A 16,825-nucleotide genomic window follows, 5' to 3' on the forward strand; every position below is an offset into this window, starting at 1 on the left:
TACTGAGGCCTTAGATATAGATTATGTTAAATAAGTTATTTAAGTGCTTTGCGTAGTGAAATAGCAAATTGTTTCAAATTACAGGTGACTGCATATGTTTATTCATAAATAAGTTGTAAACTTGTATGTAAAGTATGCCCAGAGCTCATACTCCTGTCCAATAAACTGACAGTGACCCAGCTATATTTTGCAACTTTTATGGAAATGAATTACTATTCAACAACTTCACAAGACAGAAATATTCCATATTTTACTACACATTAGACAGAGAGTTTGGAGTGGGTTCTTCTGTGCTCTTTATGGCATGTTGCCCTGAATGCATGCATCAGTAATGTAAATATCCGCAGCTGCTCTCCAAGAGGTCTGTTGTTGATTTAAAAAAATGCTCCAGCGTACCTCCACTGTACCCTAAGTGTGGCCTCTTGCATGTCTAGACAATGGCCTACATGTTCCTAAAAGTGGGAGTGATGGGAAAGAGTGGAGGATACAGGATGGGGCCTCTCTCCTTCTCACTTCCCGTTTGTTGTTATAATTGAAACACTACCATTATCCTTGGATTTTAGTTTCGTTTTTTCTAGCATATACAAGTGACTTTGTATTACAAAAGGATTTCAACAAAAAGGTTAGAAAAGAGAGTGATAACAATCGACTTATAACAAAGTGATTACATGTAAATAGGAAATAGTCTTCATCTCTCTCTTTCTCTCTCCCTTTCCCACAAACCTGTGAAGCTCTTTCTCCACATCTTTTTCTTTTCCGTTCCCCCTCCCTTTCTCTCTCTTTCTGTCACTCCCCCCAGTTGCTCTGTATCGCCGACCTTGGCTTGACCCCACCCTAAACACGCACGCATGCACACATACATGTACACCCCTCCCCCATCTCCTGCGCAGCAACCCATTTACCCAGTGCATCAGCATTTGTATAGATCTGTCTCTCTAAGGGAAGATTAGCACAAATACAAGCATACAAACCTGATATTCACATAACAAAGTCAAAGAAATAAGAATTCCGGATTTGTCCTGAGCTCACTGTTCAGGACAACACTGCCCATCCTAATGAACTGCTGCATACCATCAGCAACATTTGTATGTAACATGATACACTGTTATGGTAAGTTAAAACATATGCAACCTATAAATGCAAATATATTTAGGCCACAATCTTGGTTCATTAGCCTACCTGTATTTTCATTTACATAGCTGAAGTGATTGAAGATAATCTCAGCTATTCCTTCCTTTGGTCCTGAACAGATATTTAGGTGGTACATAAAAAAAAAAATTGAGGCTTCACTACAAGAATTGATATTTAATAATATGCAATAGGCCCACGATTTTCTACAGAAAATAAATAAAAATATAGCAAAACAAATTCTAGAACTGAAGCAGTATACAGTCCATGAAAACTGACACACGACACATGTCTCTATTTGTAAAATTCATGGTAAGCCTTCACTATTACTGAAACGATTCAAGCGATTTAAGTATTGGTCCTGATGAAAGGCATTGTGAAAATATGCAGTGTGCACCACACCCCCCGTGATTGCGGCATGATACGATGCTTTAAAGCTCACGCGGACAGAGTTGTTTACCTCTTCACTGCTCCTGACGTCATGACACACCCCTAGTTTGTGCTTGTGTGTGTGTCTTTGTGCGAAAATGTACGTGTATGCCTTAAGAGAGCCTGAGTGTAACTGCGTGTGTGTCCGTGGATGTGTTTTCGTGGGGAGGGGAGATTCCCCCTAAGCGAGTTACAAGCGTTGGAACTGACCAAGCACAGAGCGCGTGTGGTTCGATGTCACACCAACCGAAACAGCAGACTCGCGCAGACGGCGACTTTGATCTGTGATTGGAGGAAAAACACACCGTTCCGACCAGCTTCGAGGCGTGGCTTGCCAAAGTGATCTCTAGCTATTTAGGGTCAAGTTGAACATTTTTTTCCATCTCAGCAAGCGGGGTTGTAAAGTTTGCATTATTGCGAGGCAGAGATCGGTAGAAATCACGCGACGACAAAAAAAAGGTATAGAATTCGTTGGACTGGCTATTGTTATACAAGCTGCAAGCGCCACGAATCCCGAGCTCGAGGCTCGGGGTTTTCACGAAGAACTGGGGCAACTAGCTATCGACATAGCCGTTTAGCCAGACAAAATCAGCTAACGTTAGCTAATCCCTTCGCTAGCTAACGAATCCCAACGTGGGAGTGCTAGTAGTCTGAAGCGGAGCAAACACCCCCATCTGCGGATCAGGCTCAGGCTGGTGAGTCAGTGGGCGTGTTTTGTTCGTGTCTCTTGCGTGCTGTTAGCGAGCAAGCTGGCTAACTAACTTCTTGGCATAAAAATGTCCGCGATTTACTAGCTAACTTTTGGGTTATTCTGCTGATAAGCGAAGGACGGGGCGGTTAGTGTTGATCAGGAAAGTTCTGTTCAGGTAAGAAAAATGCGCGTTTTTGCTAATTCGCTTCCAGCAATGATGTGTGAGCTAACAGCAACTCAAAACACAACAGCTAACGTTATGTTAGGTAACCTGCGCAAGTGACTGCGCTGTTGTCAGTTTGGACTGGACTCGGCTTTAAAAAGAGCAAATCATGTAACGTTAGCTAACACTGACGTGGTCCACCTAACTAATGCCAGTACAGAAAATAGCATCCAGAAAATGTTGGAAATTCGGCATACAGCAGCACCGAATTCTCCCATTTGAAGTATTTCTGCGTATCCATTTTATTTTTAGATAGCAGCCAGCGCAGATCTTGGCAAGTTATACAACGTGGAAAACTTCGTAGCTGCTGCACACCTTTTGAGTCGCGGGCAAGTCGGCTACTCCTTTACCACCGGACCTAACGACGGGCATGAATCAGAACGAGGTAAGACGTTGTTTTTTCTCCTCTGGTTATTTCACCTGTTAAAATTGCTACCTTCACGTGTAAATACTTCACTAGTTCATATATCCATTCCCCTATGACACACTGTATCGTTCAGAAACATTCGACTCACTTTGCGAATGTTCCCGTCGTATTGGTATTGTAAAGTTGTACCCAATATTCACTGTCGCGATACACCGTAGCGTTATTTTTCACTGTTGAAGTTAATAAGGAATGTTGCTGTAAATTATGCTGCTACGTTAATTACATTTACTATAACAGTTAATTACTAAACATTTGTAATAACATTGTCTTTACCACGGTTTGTAATTGCATATTTCACCAAAAGACCCCCCCCCCACATAATTTCTGTATTGGGTTAACGTTAGTTAATACAAGTATTTTGCTTACTCTATAGCTAATGTTGTCTCCGGTATCAAGCTTTGATCTGTCTTCTGTTTATATTTGTCTCAACTAAACGAACCTCATGTTATTACACGAGAAACAACCACATGCTAGAAATTAGATAAAGAATGCCTTAAATATTCATTTGTAACGAGGTTGCCTACTTATTTGTCAACGTTCACGTCGGGGCAGAAGGTCGAAGTTGGAGAGCAATTGGCGTTCTGAAAAAAATGTGTTCATTTTGGTTGTTTTCACTGTGTTGTCTTCGATAACAATGTTTCAGAATAGTGGTACTTTTGTATTGTAGTTGTATCATTTTTGCCACTACATCTGTTGGTACTAATAATTATAGGGCTTAAATTCTCATAGACTTATTTTTTCTTTCAGTTTCAAGAATTAATATATTAGGAAGTCAATAGTCATCTATTTTAAAACCTGAAGCCAGTTTAATAGAGAGGAAATATAGAAATCTCCATAATTTTCAGCATATGATGGCTAGTTAATAATGTGCTGAAATGACTAACTTCAAATGGCCCAAGTTTTAAATAGTGGCCTATTTGTTTTAGTAGTGCAACATTTACAAAGGCATAAAGAAGGAGGGGGAAAACATCCTCACTGGCCATTTTCTTCTACCCAGCAAGGTATGGTCATTTCTGTTGCTTATTGTTGAGTGATTGAGCTTCATGAAAAAACTGATTTAATTGAAGCACAGGAAAGTTAAATTCGTCACACTGGATGAGCTTGACTTGCTAGTTTTTTTCTGTTTCAAAAGCTCTTTGCTTTACCTTTGTGTTCTGCAACCAAAGATTGACTCTTATCTTTGACACACACACACACACACACACACACACACACACACACACACACACACACACACACACACACACACACACACACACACACACAGATGTAGAAGTGCAATTATGCACACATACAAATGCTTGCAAACTCACACATACACACACAAATTGTCACACGTGTATCACACTCATATATATGTGAATCAGTGCATTGTTTTATGGGCTGAAGTTGTTTTTACAAATCTAGTTAAACTGTTCTGTATTTGTTGTCAATTATTGTGTTGTCATCGCCAATGATTTAGTCAAGTTTTGAGTGGAAATTCTGCCAAAACAACTAACAAGTGATGCATACCTCCAGGAAATGAGAAAGGTTAGCACTGGAGTCCCAACGCCAATTACTGGCCAATATCTTGCCGCATCTCAGAATGGTTTAAGTGGCTGCTGTCACATGGTCTAAACCTCCTGATCACTAAATGATTGGACTGTTCAAAGGTAGTCTTTTTTTTCACTGAGCGCTGCCTTTCCAGTTCACAGACGAAAAAGTGGTGTGTATGTGGGGGGGTCATGCAGGGAAGTTAACTCCCAGCGATGTCGGCAGCAAAAGCCATCAGTCAGGCTAACAACAGACCTCTGCCTATGTGAGAAATAAAAAAGATTAGACTGTCACTCTCACTCAGCTGATTTCTGCTTTTGTGGACCCCGAAAAAATGGGACACACTAATCAATGGCTTCCTGTTTTTTTTGTAGTGAAAAGCAATACTGTAAAATTCTTGGAAATGGTTTGGTTTTGACTGTGCAGAGTGACCTGGTCTTTAATGTTCAGAGGGGTTCCTTTGGTGTGCTAAGAGGTCACTGTGAGCAACAATTAAATCTGTAGCTCTGGGCTTCACCAAGGAGCAGTTCTGTATTGTGGAAATACTCACTTCTGATTTGTCCGTTTGCCTTGAAGGAGCAGGAGATACACAAGCATGTAACAAGATTAGCGCTGATATCCTGGCTCCAATCCCATATTACACACCGGGACCTGCACTCACACATACACACTTGTCCTGACTCTTCTAGATTGCCTCACTGTCTCCATAACACATGCTCTGTATTCCTCTCATCTCTCTCTCTCTTTCATGCGTCCCTGTCACTTGTTTTCTCCCTCATTCCAAATTCTTCTGCTAAAAATACAGAAAAATAAAAGAGAGAAGTCAGGCAAGCGAAAGACATGTGGCATCCATCTTTAGGGTAAGCAGTGAAATGGAGCCTCCCTCGTGCCTTCGCTGGCCCACCGGTGCCGCTTGTGGAGTGGCAGACCCCGTTCTAGCAGGAGTGGTACACTCCAAGCTCTCCCCCCCCCCCTCCGACACATTGGTACCTCCCTTTACCCTCATGCTCACTCTCGTATATGCTATGGCTGTGCACCTGTGCATACCTGTGTCGTCTTGTGCCCGGCTGTGTTGTTTTGATTGATACATGGTGAGTTGTAAAAGTGTTTTGAGGTGTGGTGGTCGTCAGCTCATTAGGGTCGGTTCAGTGCCCAGGCTCCGCGTGTCAGCTAGTGAGAGGACCACCCCCCCCCCTCGCCTATCTGTACCAAATGCCTACTTTGAACACATAATAAACAACCAGTTTTCACTTTGTAGAACCGTTATTACTGCTTTACTACTTAACTGCATATCCATATAACAGATTAGCCAGTGCTGCAGCCAAAAGCTGTGGTTAACTTGATGACTTTGCCTAAAAGCAGAGTCTTTTTTTAATGACAATTGATGGCAGATTGCTATGAGTCAAGCTGTTTTGGATCAGCATAAACTTACTCTGTGCCTGAGGAGCAATTTTGTGTGGATGGGCACAAACCTCAGGGTTTGGTGTGTGAGACTTGTTTATTTGGGCCAAGACCTGCTCTTATTGTTTCACTGCTGATATGTTGAAGACATCTCAGTCTCACTGAGGAAGCTGCTTGTTATGATAGCCCTAATGCTTCAAAGAGGTGTAAAAGAGTGTTATTGCTGTGGTAGTTAAAGTGTGCGGTCAGATCTGTACCATGACGCCCAGTCCTGAATGTTCTTGCTGGTCACTACATGTTTTTCTCTCTCTCTCTCCCTCTCTCTCTCCCTCTCCCTCTCCCTCTCCCTCTCCCTCTCTCTCTCTCCCTCTCCCTCTCCCTCTCCCTCTCCCTCTCCCTCTCTCTCTCTCTCTCCCTCTCTCTCTCTCTCTCTCTCTCTTTCTCTTTCTCACTCACACACACACTCATGCACATGCCCCTACACTCCTCCATATTTTCTTGTCATTTTTCTCGCTCATATTTTAAAAAACTCTCTCTTGCATTCTCTCACTCCCTCTGTCCACTTCCCCCTCCCTCTCTCTTTTTTTACTCGTTCTGTCTGTAACGCCTCTCCAGAGGGGCCCAGTGTAAGGGGTGGCTGTCCTCCCTCGTGGTGTGTTAGTGAGGGGGAGAGAGCATGCAGAAGGGGGCTGGGGGGGGGGGGGGGGTTGTTGGATGTGGAGCATAGGACACAGGACCCCCCTCCCCTTCCCCTACCCTCTCCACACTGAGCGAAAGAGGAGGGAGGGAGAGAGAGAGAGAGGGAGCATGCGTTGCTCACACTCTGTCACTCATGTATGTTTGCTTGTGATAGGTGGGCCTAGAGATGTGTGAATGCAGAGAGAGAGCGTGCGCGAGAGGGAGAGGGACAGAAAGGGAGAAAGCGATCGAGACGGAGAGTTTGATCAAGCACAGTGCTAGCTAGGCCCAGTGAGCCTGCTTTTATTTTCTCCGTCTGCTCTTTTCAACAGTTTTCACTTGCTTTGTGTAAGGCCTGCCTTTCTGGTCTTCTCCTCATTCTTTCACTGCTTGCTTTTCACTCTTTTCACTGCTTTCCCTCTGCCTCTTCATTTCTTCTATTTCCCCAAACTCTCGCTGGACTTTAACCTCTCCCTTGCCCAACTTGTTTTTTCCCCCCCTCCACAGCCTCTCAGTATCTGTTTGTGACAAAAAGAAAGTCCTATAAAATGTGAGCTTTGCTATTTTGGTAGATGGTGAGTAGATAGCCTACTTATTGGGTTTGTTTAGAAAGCCTGGTTTGAGTATGACGGCGGTTGGATGTACCCAGCGTGGGACTGGCAGTGTTTACAGGCAGGCTGCAGTGTTTGTAGAGGCTGTGAGTCGTCTGCATAGCTCATTAAAGGTCCAAATAGGTGCCCCCCTGTGAATCTGCGAGGGCTCCAGTTTGTGCTGTGCAGAAATGGGGCTTGTAGTCTGGCTAAAAAGGGCCCTGCCTGTTGTTTTGGAGTGAGATGGCGAGAGTTCAGCATTGTTGGAGTTCAGCTGAGGTCTTGCTTATTTTATGTGTGTTCTGGACGCGGGATGACCCAGCCAGCGGTATGCGCTACAACGTATTGCCTTATGTTCCTCCCTTCTTCTCCTCTTTTTTCCTTTCTCTCGCTCTCTTTCTCTGTTTTGCTCTTACTACTTTTTCCCATTTTCCCCTCCCTCTCTCTCTCTCTCTCTCTCTACGGGAAAGACACGTTTTGGAGCCATTTCGGAGATTACGTCATGTGATGTGTGAGGAAGTTCCTCGGACAGTTCGCGCTTATGCTTTCTTTTCCTGTGCTAGATCCCCATCTCTGCCTCTTCTTTTTAGCACTTTTATAGCGTCGGTCATTCCTTCACAGGCTCCGTATGTTCGCATGCGGTCACTAACTCATCGCAAGCATTCCTGAAGTGTGAATCGGTCTCTGCCTGTCTGTGTGCAGTTATGTCTAATGACTGCTTATAAAAACCCTCTCATCATCTCTCCTCTCCTTTTCCCTCTCTATCCCTCGCTCTCTCCGTCTCTGTCTACTTCGCCCCTTCCACTTGTTCTATAATCATCATCTACCTCTTTAAATGCCAGCTGGAAACTGCCACAGCCTCATCCTTTTTATTGTTACCCGAAATGTTCACCTTGTAGTGCTTTGCTTCTTACCTACCACAGTTTTGTTTTGTTAACTGCTATGTTCATTTGACCTTCTATAGGGCATCTATAAGAACTTACATCCATAGGAACCAACATCATAACTGCGAATTATAGGGCATCTAATGCCACCCACATTTTAGAAAACCATAGGTGCCTATTACCCAGTAGTGATGTCATGTCCAGTATAGAGTAACCATGGCTACGTCCTTGAGAGAGAACACTGTGACCCCACTATAGAATAAACACAACAACCCGTTATAGAGATCTAGCTAACTCCTAAGGAGAGATGGTACAGCATCAGCGATGACCCCTTTCTTGACCGATTTGATTCAGAAGAAGAGCACTGAAACCTACTATGTTCCAACTCAAATGTAATCCACATGCTTCTGGTCAGCCAACACCCAATTTAACCAAGGATCAGATCAGTACATGGCTGGAGCAAAGCAATGTGGCTTAGTTCTGCTGGACAGGGGTTGGGACACCTTAGACGTTAAGCTTAAACCAGGTCTGTGTTCACCGACCTGTAATCAAACACGCGAAGCCTCTGCCACATGATTATGTAACACTGGATAAATAGAGTTTTTTTTTTATCTGATAGTATGTCAATTGGATGAGCATACGAGCTGGTCTGCATCTCTGTTCAGAGTGTTTACGTGTTGGCTCACTGCCTCTGTGGGCGAAGGGTCAAGCCCCTGAACTTTGGCACAGATACAACAGGCCTGCAGCCATGCCATTTATTAACCATTATATGGAGTGAACGTAGTAGAGCAGATAGTGCTTTACGCTGTGGTGAATTATGAGGATGGCAGGAGAGGCTGAGCAGCTAGGCTAGGCTAGGCTAGGCTAAAATAACCCATGGCTCTTGCAATCTCCAGTATCTAATTTGGCACTTATTTCTATACAGAGGAGCGCTTTTTTAGAGTATTAAAATTGACACATTCACTCGTTGACATGAATGTTTAATGCAAATTCTAGGATCTGTGGTATTGTACCTTACTAATTGTCTTACTACTTAAAATTGAAGTAGCCATCCATTTTACTGCTCTCTGTTTTTCTGGCAGGGGAAGGCCTTGTTTAGACTCTCAGGAACTAAATATGAATAAACCTCTAGCTGTGCATAGTTGAGATCTGAGATCTGTCCTGTTCAGTTGATGGGGCCATTTCATCCGCGGCAGGCCTCTATCATGTCATGTCACTGTTACAGTAAGTCTGTGGTAGAGCCACTCACGTTCCCCCTCTCGTGTTTCCACGCGGGTCATGCTCCGTTACGTCGCCCTGGATCCCTCTGCAGCTCTGCTTCCGGAATCCAGAACACTGGACCATTGTGAGTGACCCGGAATGGCGGACTATCGGAATGTCAGAATGCTGCCGACAGGGTCGCGGAGAGATTCCCTCCGAGTTTGCTCCCACTCGGCCCGCTTCGGTCTGAAAACAGAGTGGGCAGGAACGTCCTCTCTCTGACCAGAGGCCCCGACCGCAAAGCCCCCCCAACCCCCGCCTCCCTTCAGAGAGGGGCAGCATCAGAAAACCAAACAGCTGAACGAGCTCATAAATGAGGCCTCTCTCTGAACTCCCAGCACTGAGAGAGATCTGGGGTTTAGGATGGTATTTCACCAACAGTGCCCGGGATGGCTTAAGCAGTACCGCTTTTATTAGAGATTGCAGTCTGTATTGAAAGTGTGCCTGACTTTAAAGAATGGACAGTACGTGTGTACTTTTCCATGTCTTGTGTGTTATGCAAATTTTTTGACTCACTCAGTGGAATTTTTTTCAGTCGCTATTTACTGTGGTGTGTTGGCTTGTACTCTGGAAAGCAAATCTGTGAAGCCATTTAGTAGGAACACCAATTGCCTCCTATAAATATGTTTATCCGTCCTTATCTGTATGTTGGTGTCTTCAGTGAAATGTATAATCAGACTCTTGGCGATGTAAAGCCTTATGTACATATTTTACGTGGGTTAAATTATACTAGGTGGTTGCATTAGTGAGAAATGTGTTCTTGAAATCGACTGCATTTGCCAAGTATACACAATAATGGAAAAAGTAACCCTTAAATAAGCCATTTAATCAGAACTGATTTAATTCATAACAATATCACTGGGAAGTTCCGATACAGTACCAGTGTTCAGTCGGAAGTCGGAGTGTTAATAAAATTGTATGTGAACATATTAACTTGGAAGCTCTCAGAAGTCGACCATGTTCTGTCATGAGTAGATCATACACTAACTACAGCAAAAACACCGCAACTCATCCTGCCAGGATTAACCTAGGATGCCATGCCATTGGGACTTAAAGCTTGAAAGCTGATGGAAAACAGCCCTTTGAGGACGTGTGTGGTGGATCACTTAGAAATAATGCCGGGCCTGATGAAGCCCCTCAACTCTAAGCCCTGTGCACTAATGAGCAGCCACAGTGGGCAGTTGAACGGTTAAACCCTACCACCCTGAAGGACACTGTGCAGTTGTGTGCCTGTAATGAAATGCTGACTCAAGCAGTGGCCATGTTGTCCTCAGCTGTCCTCACCACTGCTTGCACCTTAAAAGCGTTCGGTTTTGTCGCCGTCCTGACAAATGGCCGGTGAACGACCTCTTTTTTAAAAGCTTGCCCACGCAGGTGCTGAATGACCCCTGCCCAATTAACCAAGATATGGAAGCAGTAGACGTACCATATTTCCGTGTGTTAGAGTAGGTGTAGCTTTGTTACAGCCTAATTGCAGCCACAGATAGTGGCAGACGTGGCTTGTTGACGAGGCTTAGGCCTGGGGAAAGGCCATGTAGGGACATGCTACAAAGATAACAAACGGTTTTGATCCATTGGGAGGAGAAAAAAGGACTGCAATAAAGTTAGGCGTCGTCTCCTAATGGAAGAGACATGAAGTGTTGTTCCTGGAGGGCCTCTGGGGGTCATGCACATCATTTTAGTTTTTTAAGGAGAAAGAACTGAAACCCACTCAAGCCGGCAGAATAGCACATGAGACCCTGAGACCTCTTCTGATCTTGCATGTGTGTCGTCAGCAGGTAATCTCTTGCCATACATCTCAAGCCACACAGATACAGCTAGGCCCACCAGTAATCCTCTCAGACCAACTGCGTAACCAAATCTGTTTACTGCCTGGGCCATTTCTATTACTGCCACCTATTCCGGCACCATTGTTTTTGCTTTCTCTCTGTAATAGCCTAATTTATAATTGAAAGCACAGCTGTCATTGTGGGACTGTGTACGTAATGGACTGATTTATTATTTAGAATACCTCTGTTTACGGTCAGGCCTTTTCATGTTTAACAGTCTGTCTCGATCGAATCCGATCCTTGTTGTGATTGTGTGAGTAATTGAGCGCTGCCTTGCCAGTATGTCATTCGGGGCTTTTGTGTGTGTTTGTGCAAGTGTGTGAGAGGAGGAGGAGTGTATGTCTTTATGCTAAACCGTGTTTGTTATCAGTGTGTTAAGCCTCTCCCTTCACTATTCACGTTAGACACCATTCATCTGAATGAAATTAATCAAACAAACAAATGCGAGCGTGTTGGCAGCAATCGCACAAACTCACCACCACATGGCCTCGAGTCTCACAAACTCAATACCGCAGTAGCATGTGTTTGCTCTGAGCAAGGGCCAGCTAATTGGCTTTGGCTCAAGTGCCATACACAGACACATTAAGGAGCGAAGCAGCTTGAAACATCGGCTAAGAGCCATATAACAGGCGAGGGAAGCACCACAATGTGGGGCTTTTGTCCTTTTTTCCCTTTTTTCTTTCTATTAAATATAGACTCATCCCTCTGTTTTTTTTCTGAGTCAAAAGCAAACTGCTTGCAAAACATTTACATTGTCTGCTTTACTCTCCTGGCCTTCTCTCGACCTTTCGGCCCTTTTGAGCTGTGGCCCCTATGGAATGCCAGGAGGCGAGGTTTCCTGCCTGGGCCCCCAACAGCCCTATATGGAGGTTGCACGGCATGTATATGGCCTGCCGTACAGTATGGGGCCTACGCAGACCGGAAGATGCAATCTGTGTTTAGCCTACAAAAGCAAACACGAGCCCCCTTTTTCCCATGAATTCTCCCCAATTCTTCACAGAACCTGGAATTCTGAATGAAAACAGGAAAGTCATGACATCAGAACCATAGCGGAGGTGTATTTATTTTGCTTGTGCTATTCCTGTTTGCGCATGATGTCCGGCTAAGTGGGTTTGATCCACAGTTCAGCCACCCAGAATCCTGCTCCAAGGTATAAAGCATAACCATCATAGCAAGGAATGTACTGTCAGCACCAGTTACAGTTTGCTCCATGTAGAAATGCTCACAACCAAAGGTCATTGGATTGATGTCGTGTTCCTCACCTGTGCAATCTGGATCCAATCACATTGTATAAGTAATTGCAGCACTATTTCCCCATCCCAAGGCCCTTATCAAAAAAGCTTTTATTTAAAGTTTTTTTTACTCCATCAGCATTTAAAAGGTTTATGATTTGATTACACAGCAGCTTGGGGTCAGTGTCACTTGTTAATGATTTCACCCCTATTTAAATTTGTGAAAGACTTTGCTGTGATATAGTTTTTTTGTTATTTGAATGATTGACTAATTTTATTGGCTAGTTGTTCAATGCTGGTGGTGAACTTTAGCCTGGAAGCCTGGTTTGCTGGTACAAGAACAGTGTATTTCCTCAACTGAACAGAAGTGAGCTCTGACCCTGTGTTTTGATGTAGTTCAGACCTGGCAGAGGAATCTGATGCGTTGCCTTTATGCAAGGGGTTTGTAGGCCATGGAGTTACTCGCTGTTACATGATAAATGTGCAGTACTCAGACGGCGGCCCAATGACCACATTGCTTCGTTTTCCAGTTTTTCAGAAGTAGTAGAAGCTCAGCCCAGCTTCGTGAATCTCAGTTCAGATGTTTCATGTCTACGATATGAGCTTTGATTTTGCATCATTACACCGGACATGTGTAGCATATTTCATCAGGTTTGCTAACTTCAGCTCCCCTCTGTATACATAGGCTGTGAACACATTGAATTAGCTAACCACCAGACACTAGTTCAAAGTGTCTGCAGGCACTGCTCCAGGCACTACGCTAATCTTTCATTGTCCCATAATGGCATTAGGTTTATTGAAACAGTTTAAGTCCATAATGAGGAAGGAATGCTGTCCGTGCTGTGGCTCTTCATACTTGTTGACATCACTGGATTGCCTATTCTTGTTATGTCTTTAAGGTCAGCTCTGAGATTGGTGGAAAGATATGGGGTTATCTACAGACACAGGTTTGAAGTGTTCTGAATGGATTTATCTTAAGTTAAGTTGGAACATAGAAATTAGAGTTGGATGCTTACTTGCAGTCCTCATAAGTATTCTATATCATTGAATTATTCTTTGAGTAGTGCATTTTGTCCTGTAGACCTTAAGGATCTTTGAATTCACTAATCTGCTGTCATCACTGCTGTCATCATGTGGGATTTATAGTGAAGAGAACCCGTTGTCTTATTATTACAGAGTTTGTGCATTCTCTTGTAATTGTAAGCCCTTGTGTTTGTTTGGTGGGTGGAGAGCTTTAGTGTTTCATTGATGGGTGGTTTTCAGGTCATTGCTGTATTTTTAGGTCCTAGTTGCCAATGGTCAGGCTTATTCAGTGGCACTAATTGGTAGGGAGAAATTAAAGTGTAAGTTCATCCCCAGCCAACTCCACCCATTGCATAATTTTGAAAAATGCTAAGAAGCTGACAAGGGGCTGAGAGTTGATGAGTCTATGAATATCATAACGTCCCAAACGTCATAGAGAAGTCTCTGAGAAGACTCTGTCAACCAGGACCATAGAAGGTTCAGGGTGATTTTAAACAGTAGATGGCGTGCTGAGCCATTTTCAACCCATAAAATTGTGATTCTTTATCAGATTTGTTATAGAAAAAGCATTCTTTTCATGATTGCATTTAAACCATGACTAAAGATGAAGCTTTTTAAAATCCATGTTTCACGGCTATAGCCACAAGAGTTCAAGAGCATGTCAACACGTTTAACTTGGCAGTTTTCTTGTCTGAAGACAATGGTCACTTTACTGAATATATGTTATATGTCTGACTGGCCTTGTCTAGCATAACATTTAGAAGCATGAAGCACAAACATGAGGTTGTGGGTCTGGATGTCTTGCACTGCCTGTAGCTTCTTGGCAGACAGACTAACTTAGTAATTACAACTTGAGCAAATAGTTGGTCATCTGTGCCTCTGCTGGTGGTTGACGATGTTCTATTAGTGCTACTCTCATATCCATGTGTGTTGCCCAGTCGTGTTATAAAGATGAATGTCAGGTTGTGCTAGAAGAGGAGAGAAAACAGACGCTGCCTCAGAAGTTAGCCAATTGAGGGTTGTTTTTTGACGTGGCTTTTTGGAGGTCGCCGTCCATGGTTGGGGCTGCAAATTATGGAATTCAAGAGCGGGTTTAAAGAGAAGCAAGCTAAAAGCTGGTGGCTAATAGACCCAAATGGGTGCAACTCTGCCTTTCAGAATTATTAGGCCTAATGGAGCACCTGTGTTTGTGTGTGTATGAACTTGTCATTTTCAGTTTTGTGCTGCGTCACAAGCCTGTTGAAACCCCTCAGTAGGGAACAGAGTGATTTAGGGTTCCATTAGCACGTTGTAAATTATTCAGCATGTTACAAAATTATGTCACTTGTGATTTGTGGTCTCAGATTAGTAGTAGTCAATCAGTGCTAGAGAGCGAGTCACTTTCCACCTTTTGTCTTGCTCTCCTCAAGTCTCTCTCCCTTCATCCCTCGCTCTCATACCAGCCCTCGCTCCAGGGCCAGACTTCTCTTCTCTTTTCCCCTTTTTTTTCTACCCTCTGTTGTTTTCCTCGCCGCTTCTCGTTTTGCCTTGGCTGGAGAGGAACGCGAATCTGAGGAGAGGCTTTGTGTTGGTCAGTGATTGTGTGTTTACGCGGCGAGCTCTGAAGCTTGCGGGCTGCCTTCCCGCCCTGTCCACCCCACCACCCCCCCAAACACACACACACACACACCCCCAAACACACACACACCCCCAAACACACACACACACACCACACACCACACACACACACACGCACACACACTCTTACTACTCCCGCCCCTAAAACCAGCCCACTTTGGTGAAAAGTGATATTCCAAGAGCACACTGCAGCCCAATCAAAGCCAGATCTCTCATTGGCATGGGAACGGAGGGGTTTTTCCACTTTTCATACATGAGGGTTACATTCCGCACCTTCATACCTGTGTTACCTTCACACGCTGGCCACCAGGTACTCTCCCTATGTCATGGCTCAGCGCAAGAGGCCGTCCCATGGAGGCCAGGGAATCTGGGTTATTAGGTTGTCTAAGGGAGAGGGGAACAAGAGAGAATGGCAAAAGGACTGTGCACTCACTGGCTCAACTCTTTAGCCAGGGATTATAAGCCTTGATGGAGCCAAGTTGCAAATCCCTTGCAAATGATCTTATCCCTTGTTTTTTGCTCTCTCTCCCTCTCTGTGTGTTTCTCTCTCTCTCTCTCTCTCACTCTGTGTCTCTCTCTCTCTCTCTCTCTCTCTCTCTCTCTCTCTCACTCTGTCTCTCTCTCTCTCTCTCTCTCTCTCTCTGTCTCTGTTCCTCTGCAGTGATGGAGATGGCTGTGAGTACCTCCACGCAGGCTCCGGATGAGTTTGACAGGAATGTCCCGCGGATCTGCGGGGTGTGTGGTGACAAGGCCACCGGATTCCACTTCAATGCCATGACCTGTGAAGGGTGCAAGGGCTTCTTCAGGTGAAGACAGGCACACACACACACACACACACACACTCAAACACACACACACACACACACACACACACACACACACACACACACACACACACACACACACACTCAAACACACACTCAAACACACACTCAAACACACACACACACACACACACACACACACACTCAAACACACACTCAAACACACACACACACACACACACACACACTCAAACACACACACACACACACACACACACAAATACCCATTCTTGCTGACTCTCACACATAATTGTCATTGGCTATAAGCCACACTAAATAGTAAACAATTTTTGTTGTTGCCTCATCAGGCACTGTCAGCCATCGACGTAGCACATCACAGGATGCTCTCAAGACATAGTTATGCATGCATAGTTACACAGTCTCCCACACTTGCCTTGACCTGTTTGGACTGACAAAGCTTTGTGAGGTGTACACACCCATTTACCTACCTACACACACACACACACACACACACACACACACACACACACACACACACGCACACTCACACACATGCACACACACATACCTAACACACATTTTGACCATCCATTGTGTTGTAAAGGCCCCTTTGCTGACAGATAGAGCTGTTTGCTCAGTGCGGGTCAGTGGGGTTGAGGGTGTGTGTGCGTTAATGCTCAGCATGACCTTTCCTCTTAGTCACACACTCCGTCACGGTGCGTCCATCCGCCTGAGCCCCCCGACCGCGCTCCACACTGTTCTTAGATAGGCGCCCCCTCCCAGCCACCAAGGCCCAGTTGCACAACCCTTGACGCACTGTTGACTAAAGACGTTTGAGTTGCGTTGGAAGGTCCTCTGTGTGTGGCAGTCATAAAAGCCAGTGATTTAGTGCAAGAGGTCAAACATTGGGTCAAACTCTGTTTCTCGGCCTTGACCCTGCCATGTTTTTTGTTATTCTTTCTTAAGTATTTCTACCAAGAAGTAAACGCAGTGTAGAATTTGTATTCGTGATGCATACATGATGAATGTGGTATGGGCATTTTGTTTTCTCATTCTCTCTCAAGTGCAGCCCTCATGCCTCCCTTCCTCTGTGCT

At 44.5% G+C, this 16,825-nt stretch overlaps 1 protein-coding gene across 5 annotated transcripts in view; it reads left to right on the forward strand.

Moving 5' to 3' along the window:
• Positions 1 to 1,674: 1,674 nt before the first annotated feature.
• Positions 1,675 to 16,825, forward strand: part of LOC105895934 (vitamin D receptor) — a 34,875-nt gene continuing 19,724 nt past the window's right edge. The window contains exons 1-4 of one of the 5 annotated variants that reach the window (XM_031568260.2): positions 1,675 to 2,423; positions 2,724 to 2,856; positions 3,825 to 3,899; positions 15,607 to 15,751. In XM_031568260.2, coding sequence (XP_031424120.1) covers positions 15,609 to 15,751 — 143 coding nt within the window. In that variant the 5' untranslated portion in view covers positions 1,675 to 2,423; positions 2,724 to 2,856; positions 3,825 to 3,899; positions 15,607 to 15,608. The remainder of the gene's footprint in view (positions 2,424 to 2,723; positions 2,857 to 3,824; positions 3,900 to 15,606; positions 15,752 to 16,825) is intronic. The other 4 variants (XM_031568261.2, XM_012822635.3, XM_031568262.2 and 1 more) reach the window with 4 other exon arrangements.

Source organism: Clupea harengus, chromosome 5 (genome assembly GCF_900700415.2).
Source record: "Clupea harengus chromosome 5, Ch_v2.0.2, whole genome shotgun sequence".
In the NCBI taxonomy this organism is placed as follows: Eukaryota; Metazoa; Chordata; class Actinopteri; order Clupeiformes; family Clupeidae; genus Clupea; species Clupea harengus.